The following is an 8,529-nucleotide window of genomic DNA, read 5'->3' as shown; positions in this document are numbered from 1 at the left end:
GCTGTGCCTCTGAGCTTACTCTGAAGCCGATTACCGAAGCCCAACTGTTAAATGCCAATGGGCTTCTTCCTGAAAGACTCACTAGAGGGGTGTTGGGATGGGGCAGTGCAGGGTCCCACTGACCCCACCCCTCCCAGGAGCAAACTCACAACAGTTCCTGGCCCTGAGACAACTGAAGGCTGGACGTGGTCTCTGACAGACAAGGCAGAGATGAGCAGAAGGCGGGGAGCACCACTATTCTAGTCCTCCACCTGCACAGGGCGCAGGGGGACTGCAGCCGCTGGCCCAGATCCTTCTGCCTCTGAACAAGGGACATCAGGGCCTGGGCCCCCCCTGAGACTGACGCTTAGGTACCTGCTAGGCTCCTACCAACTGCCCAAACCCCCTGACAGCCATCACCTACACAGGCCACTTTCAGCACAACAAGATAAACAGAAGGCTGGAGAGGTGGGGCTCAACACAGGAGTTTGTTCCAGTCTTACATTTCATGAGCCTATTTTGGCCTGAACAAAGGGACCAAGTGGGATCACACATTACTGCACACACCTGGCTCCCGACCCAGGCCGGTTCTTGGGCACCAGCTCACCTCCTACCGACACCGCCTGCGGTCCACTACGGCAGAACACTTTTCCATGACCGGAGAGCGCTCTTCCGTCTAATTCTTTTTCTCTCTTTTCGTTAATTCTCACCGGAGGATATTTTCCCACTGATTTTCAGACAGAGGGAAAGACAAGGAAATATCAGTGTGAGAGAAACATTGGCTGGTTGCCTCCCGAATGCTCCCCAACCAGGGCCAGGGATCGAACCTGCAACCAAGGCACATACCCTTTTCAAGATTCAAATCCGGGACTGCACTCTGCCCACTGAGCCACATGCTAGGGCTACTTTGTCCAGTTCTTTTTTATTCTCTTTATTTCAGAGAGGAAGAGAGAGGGGGGAGAGAAACAGCAGTGATGAGCGCACCGCCCACTGGGGATTGAGCCCACAACCCAGGCCTGTGCCCTTTACTGAAATTGAACCCGGACCTTTCAGCCCACAGACCCATGCTATACACTGAGCCAAACCAGCTAAGGCTTGTCCGATTCTTTAAAACCTTCATACACAGTTAAACAAAATGAAAAGAAAAAACTATCTTTCAAAGAACAATAAAAACATGTTAAGGAAATGGAAATAAGTAATTTCCTGGTAAAGAATTCAAAGAAACAGTCATCATGATGCTCACCAAATTGGAGAAGTATTTAGAGAGAATTTCAACCAAGAGAAAATATAAGCAAACCTGAAAAGGACGACAAAGGAAATGGGAAATACAACAGGAGGAGGAAACTATGCATATGCAATTGGTCCATCCATGATGGCGTCCACCTGTGAGGCTGAAGCAGGTAGAAACCTGCAGGCCACTTACAAGACTTGGGATGTCCCGATACTGGCCAGAGAGGGCTACTGCCAAGGGTTTGGTTTCGTAAACTAATGGGATTCACTTTGGACACATGCGCACACACACATATACATACAAAGAATTAGAATAACTAATCCTAAAACTTAAATGGAATCACAAAAGACCCCGAACATCCAAAGAAATCGTGAGAAAGAACAAAGTGGGAGACATCACGATCCCTGATATCAAACAATAGAACAGGATGGCACTGGCATAAAAAGACATTATAGATCAATAGAACAGAGAGCGCAGAAATAAATCATCCCTAATACAGACCACTATCTATAACAAAGGAGACCGACTCACAGACAGAGAACAAGCAGGTTTGCCGGAAAGGAGCTGGGTGAAAAGGACACCTGAAACTAATATTGATTGTCAACTGTAACTGAAAAATGAAATTAGAAGAAACCAAGATGGCTGTGTAGGTAAATGCCGTTACTCACTGCCTCCCACAACCACAACATTACAACTGAAATACCGAACAGCCCTCATTCCGAACCACCTGAAATCTGCCTGAAGGAAAAGTAAGAAAGCACTGAGGCTGGTAGGAGGGCTGGGCTGACAGCCACGAATGGCATTTTTTTAATCAGGAGGGAGAGGCAGGGGGTCCAAGCCCCTCCAGCCCAAAGCTGGGAAGAGAAGTCCCCATAACTTTGGGCGGTAAAAACCAGTAGGGATTGTGGCTGATGGAATCCCAGGTGTTCCTCTTAAAAGCCCACAAATGAGCTTACACCTTCATGACTCCGCCGAGCTCCAGCCCCGGCTGCAGCTTTGGGGAAATCCAGGGACGTACGGAAAGGAACTGGATTGTCTGGCATTGGGACAGGAATTCAGGGGCAGCTTTCTCCCGGACAGGGTGCCCACAGGGGTCACTGTTCCTATGCTGGGACCCCCCTTTTCTCCTCCCCTTCTCCCCCGCCGCCCTCGGCCCTGTGTGGAAGAGCAGACGGGCGGCCATATCCAAGTTTCCATCAGTTCGCTGGGCCCTGGTGATTCCCTGGGACCCCACCCAACCCAACGTGCAGCCCACCCGCGCTCTTTGTAGCTGCTTTTCCGTATGAATGGCCTGTCCTGGCTCAGGCTTCACGCCGTGCTAACACCTTAAGCACCCCGCCTGTTCTGTCAGACACCGGTGAGTGACATGGCGCTTAACGTGTTAAACAAGCAGCAGCTGGAGTCGGCATGCCCCAAACTTATCAATAAAAGGCCCAATGCCCAGCACTGGCACCGGCCTGCCTTGCCTCACAGCTGGGCCTCGCCTGGACACTTCCTCGCCCAATACCAATAGCAGGCACCTGCGATCTCCCTCGCTCCTGCCGGGTGGCCCCAGGCAGTGGCTGACTTTGCACCTCCCAAGAGGCCCCAGAGACAGTGTCCCCAGCAGACATCTTCAGTCCATCCCAGGTTACAACCCCACACACCCACAAGTGACACATCAAGGGGCAGACGCCCACTGAAGCAAGTCCTGCCCCACAGGGGACGTGTCTCCTGCACAGCAGCTCTTCCGTTACAGACACAGCTGGTCCTCACAGCCAACTGAAATGGAGGCCAATTCCTCCCAATGACGCCAACACCACTCACCACTCAACTCCAAGACTGTGCAGTCCCGGAGCCCTCGGGGGGTGTCCGACTGATGGCTTAGGCCCGATCCCCTGGGGGCATCCTTAGCGCTGCCCAGAGGCGAGAGAGGCTCCCACCACACTGCGCTTGCCAGCCGTGAGCCCTGCTCAGGGTTCCTGGTGGAGTGGCGCTCCCTCTGTGGGGGTGCACTGACCACCAGGGGGCAGCTCCTGCACTGACTGTCTGCCCCCTGGTGGTCAGTGTGTGTCATAACGACCGGTTGTTCTGCCATTTGGTCGATTTGCATATTAGCCTTTTATTATGTAGGATATGCATTACCTATGGACACAGACAATAGGGTGGTGAAGGCCTGGGGTGGGGCAGGAACTGGGTGGAGGGGGGTAATGGGGGGGAAAAAAGGGGACATCTGTAATACTCAACAATAAAGTTTAAAAAAAAGAAGAAAAATATAAAGTTAAAGCCTGGCCAGTGTTGCTCAATGGTTGAGCATTAACCTAGGAATGAGGAGGTCCCAGTTTGATTCCTGGTCAGGGCACATGCCTGGGTTGTGGGCTCCATCCCCAGTAGAGAGTGTGCAGGAGGCAGCCAATCAATGATTCTCTCTCATCATTGATATTTTTCTCTCTCTCCCTCTATTTTTCACCCTGTAATCAATATACATATATATTTTTAAGTTAAGAATACAGCTGCCGTACAATCCAGCAATTCTACTTGGAGGTATTTATCCAAAGGGAAAAAACAACACTAATTTCCAAAGACGTAAGCATCCCTATTTTCACTGCAGCATTATTTACAAGAGCTAAGCTATAGAAATTAGATAGAGAGGTAGTACACAGCAGCACGATTTTTAATAGCTAAGATCTAGAAACAGCACAAGTGCCCATCGACAGATGAGTGGATAAAGAAACTGGTAAGCCTGGCCATGGTGCTCAGTGATTGAGCATCGACCTCTGAACCCAGAGGTCATGGTTCGATTCCATGGTCAGGGCACATACCCAGGCTGCAGGCTCAATCTCCAATGGGGTAGTGCAAGAGGCAGCCAATCCATGATGTTCTCTCATCATCGATGTTTCTGTCTCTCTCTTCCTCTCCCTTCCTCTCTGAAATAAATAAATTAAAAAAACACTAAAAAAAACACACAAAACTGGTACATTTACACCATGGAATACTATGCAGCAGTAAAAAGGAAGGATCTCTTACCCTTTGAGACAGCATGGAGGGGCCTAGAGAGTATTATGCTGAGTGAAATAAGCCAAAGAAAAATCAAGTATCACACGATCTTTCTCACATGTGGAAAATAATGAACAAAATAAACCATTGAACAAAATTGAGACATAGAAACATGGAACAGACTGTGGAATCTCAGAGGGAAGATGGGAGGGGATCAATCGAAGAACTTTATGCATATATGCATAACCCATGGACATGGACAATAGGGTGGTGAAGGCCTGAGGCGGGGTGGGGGGTAGGCACAGGCTGTAAGGGGTCCATGTGGGGGGGTGGGAGGGAGGACAAAGAGGTGGTGCAAGGAACAGAGTTGCCCAAGTCTTATGGCGACTACTGCCCTACCCACCTCGCCCATGACTCTCCGTCTGTGAGGAAGACATCCTGCAGTGACAGCAAACAGAATGTGAGACGACTGTCAGAAATGGAGGCAAGAGCACGACTGAAAAAAACGACTGCAGCATTTCAGCAAGGAAGGGCACCTCCTACTCCTGCTCCTCCTGCAGGGGCAGATCCCACCCCCGTCTTCCAGCCCTTCTCGCCCTGGTGTACCGCCAGCACCCCGTATGGGGCCTTCCCATGATGCCAATGGGCCTTCCCCCTCCTGGGATGATGGCCGCCTATGGCCGCACATGCCAATGACGCCTGGGCCCCCAATGATGAGTCCACCCGCCCACCTCCTGATGTGCCCACTCACCCAGGGATGACTGGACCAGACAGTAAGGAGCGAGGGAGCCCCTTTCCATCAGTTACTTGCTCTCTTTCACCCAGAGCCCGCGAGGCTGCAACTCTGGGTGTTTCCTAACAGCAAGACCTGGAAGACTCACCCCTCTTCCTGTCCAAGAGGACAGCTTGGGAGGGGAGCGGTGGGACAACAGAACAGTCTTCATGTGTACTGTGACACGTGAAAATAAACTTGGACTATTACTCGGCCATAAAAAGAGTGAAATCTTACCATTTGTGACAACATGGATGGACCTACAGGGTATTATGCTAAGTGAAAGAAGCCAGAATGACAAAGACAAATGCCATATGGCTTAATTTATACGTAGAATTTTAAAGAACAAAACAAATGCAGCCCTAACCGGTTTGGCTCAGTAGATAGAGTGTCGGCCAGTGGACTGAAGGGTCTCAGGTTCGATTCCCGTCAAGGGCATGTACTTGGTTTCAGGCACAACCCCAGTGGGAGTGTTCAGGAGGCAGCTGATCGACGTTTCTCTCTCATCAATGTTTCTGGCTCTCTATCCCTCTTCCTTCCTCTCTGTAAAAAAAATCAATGAAATATATTAAAACAAAAACAAAAACAAATGCATAACAAAACAGACTCATTAGTGCAGAGTACAAGCTGATGGTTGCCAAAAAGGAAGGAGGTGAGATGGGAATAAGAAAAATAAACTCTTCCCGTTTCAATACTTCATCTTGATTTCACAGGTGAAAAGGGGAGAACTCAATTTCTTTACCAATTTAGCACATTCTCATCGATCTGTTACTCTCACTGCGGTTTCCGGGCTGAGGTAGACGTGCTCTACAGGATCCAGTAAACTGAATTTGTTTACTAGATCCTGTATGTTCCAGAATGTTGCTGCTATTGTATAAGACTTGTTTTCCAGGAAGTCAAGTCTCTGGTTGAAATATATTTCTGGATCAATGGTTGAGAAGTTAAAGCCAGCTGCTAATAAAGTCAGGTTATTCCCTAATTGTCAGGTAACAGTTTCATCTCTTCTATGAAACTAAATTGTTTTAGTGAATAGTAGCAGGGTTCACCCTTCCCGTAACCTCTACAGCACCTCGCACAGTGTGGGGGCCTGAGTACCTGCTGGATGACGTCTGAGAAAGGAATGTTCCTTCTGCCTCAAAGAAAACACCGATCCATCATATAGCACACTTAACTGCAATAATGCAATTTACAGAACCACTAACTTCCAAAATTACATTAAGTGGCATCCATAATAATAGATAACTTAAACTGTAAAGCTTATTCTCCCTGACATCACTTAAAATGTACTTCAAGTCGAAACCGGTTTGGCTCAGTGGATAGAGCGTCAGTCTGCGGACTGAAAGGTCCCGGGTTCGATTCCGGTCAGGGGCATGTACATTGGTTGTGGGTACATTCCCAGTGGGGGTGTGCAGGAGGCAGCTGGTCGATGACTCTCTCTCAATGTTTCTGGCTATCTATCCCTCTCCCTTCCTCTCTGTGAAAAATCAACAAAATATATTAAATAAATAAATAAAATGTAACTTACTATTTAAAAAAATGTACTTCAATTTAAAAATAAAATTTTTAAAAATCCTCACCTGAGGATATTCTCCCCTTTCCCCCCATCACCAATGATTTTTAGAGAGGGGCGGGAGGGGAGAGACAGGGAAACAATGAAGCGAGAGACATCAATTGGTTGCCTCCCGCGCGCGTCTTGACCCACGCCGCACCCTTGCCCGGAATCGAACCCGCGACCCTTCAGGCCGCGGCCGCCGCTCTAACCACTGGGTAAAATCGGGTGAGATCTTGTTTCTTTCCTTCCTTTCTGCACTAGCATGAAGTGGAAGACACAGAGCTCACGACGAGAAGTAACCTTCCGAACACTGTGCTCTATTGACTACAGCTGGTCTGGGAGTGACTAAAGAGAGAACGCAGCCTGACGTCTGCAGACTTACTCTGCAGCTTCTCCCCAACCAAAATGCAATGTGGGGGTGAGAGGCCCCTGCAAGCAATGGCAGCGAGACTCTGGCTAGGAATTCGAGCCCAGTTGACACAGGAGTCCTGTCGGGCAGGCATCCTCTTCCTCCGGGTTAACCAGTGGTGAGGCCCCACACACACTTAATTAGGTAGCACTGGCAGGTGCGCACCGGCTCCACTTCCTGACCTCCCCGGGCAGTACCTGCTGCCGTCGCTTTCCGCACTGTTTTTCCAGCGGGCTCTCCCCCACGGCCGCTTCTCCAACTCCTGAGGCGCCCCCGAGGCTTCTCCCGAGCTCCACTGCCGGCGGCGAGCACCCAAGGGCCGCCACCACCCCCTCCCCGCGCATGCGCGGTGGGATGGGCTGGAGCTGGGCTCGGAAAGCTTCTCCCCGCGAAGTCCCGGTCACCCGCTCCCGGCGCAGCCTGCGGCCTCGCAATCTACGCGAGACCTCAGCTCCCAACGTAACCGAGGGCTTGTGGGAGTTGTGGTCTAGACCGTCGCCCCGCCCCCAGCACGCCCAGACTCCATTTCCCATGGCCCCACGCGCCGCCGAACTTCCGGCGCAGGTACGGGTCGGCGCACGCGGCCGCAAGCCGGTTGACTTTGCGGAGCTATGGATAGCTTCAGTTCGGACTTCGGCGGCTCCGGCAGCGGCAAGCTGGACCCCGGGCTTATCATGGAGCAGGTGAAGGTGCAGATCGCTGTGGCCAACGCGCAGGAGCTGCTGCAGGTTCGGGACCGGGCTGGGGTCGGGGGCCGAGGGCCGCGGGCCGCGGGGGCCGCCAGAAGGCGGGTGTAGCGGCTGAGGGTTTGCATGTCCCCACAGAGGATGACGGACAAGTGCTTCCGGAAGTGCATCGGGAAGCCGGGGGGCTCTCTGGACAATTCGGAGCAGGTGAGACCCTTGGGGCCGGCGTGGGTCTTGGGCTCGGACTGGCAAGGGGCCTCTGCGCGTGCGCGAGTGAAGGGGGCGGGTCGTGGGACCGCTGCGCGTGCGCAGTCCACTGCCCGGAGGGAAGGGCGGGGGTAAGGGAAACCCTGAGCTGATCCCTGCGCTTTCCTCGCCTCCAGAAATGCATTGCCATGTGCATGGACCGCTACATGGACGCCTGGAACACCGTATCCCGCGCCTACAACTCGCGGTTGCAGCGAGAACGAGCCAACATGTGATCGGGAAATGCGGAGCCTGGCCGAGCCAGCGGGCTGCCCCACCCGTGTTCGATTTCCATAAATGTGCTTTGTGAGGCAGGGGCCAGCGTGTGCGTGCTGCCTGCCCGTGGTTTATGAGGATTAGACTGGTGCTGGGACACTTGGGATTTTGTCCCTCTCCCCCTGGCCAGGCCGACCTCCCTCCCACCTGCCAGCGAGTGTAGTTGGTGACTTGGGGACCCTGGATTTTCCCAAAGTGCTGGCAGCGCTGTGGCACTTTTCCTGGTGTGCCCCGGTCACCTTTATGCCCTAGCCACAGACTTCCTGTGGGCCTGGAGGGTGGGGATATGGTCAGACCCCACCTGAGCTGTGACCTCCTGTTGGTGGGCTGACAAATAAATGGATGAGGGAGGGGTGGAGAGAGTCCTGTGTGTCTTCCCTGGAGGAGGCCTGTGTCTGGGGT

At 52.0% G+C, this 8,529-nt stretch overlaps 1 protein-coding gene and 1 pseudogene across 1 annotated transcript; both read left to right on the top strand.

Moving 5' to 3' along the window:
* The first annotated feature begins 4,505 nt into the window (after positions 1-4,505).
* Positions 4,506-5,280, top strand: LOC118731434 (annotated as a pseudogene).
* A 2,181-nt stretch (positions 5,281-7,461) lies between these two features.
* TIMM13 (translocase of inner mitochondrial membrane 13) lies at positions 7,462-8,485 on the top strand. The gene is made up of 3 exons (XM_036459639.2): positions 7,462-7,647; positions 7,744-7,812; positions 7,989-8,485. Exons 1-3 carry the CDS (start codon positions 7,531-7,533, stop codon positions 8,085-8,087), a joined length of 285 nt encoding a protein of 94 aa, XP_036315532.1. The 5' UTR covers positions 7,462-7,530; the 3' UTR covers positions 8,088-8,485.
* The last annotated feature ends 44 nt before the right edge of the window (positions 8,486-8,529 follow it).

The sequence above is a fragment of the Pipistrellus kuhlii genome, unplaced genomic scaffold (assembly GCF_014108245.1).
Source record: "Pipistrellus kuhlii isolate mPipKuh1 unplaced genomic scaffold, mPipKuh1.p scaffold_m20_p_30, whole genome shotgun sequence".
NCBI classification, from domain to species: domain Eukaryota; kingdom Metazoa; phylum Chordata; class Mammalia; order Chiroptera; family Vespertilionidae; genus Pipistrellus; species Pipistrellus kuhlii.
This window is presented reverse-complemented; position numbering and strand designations above follow the sequence as displayed.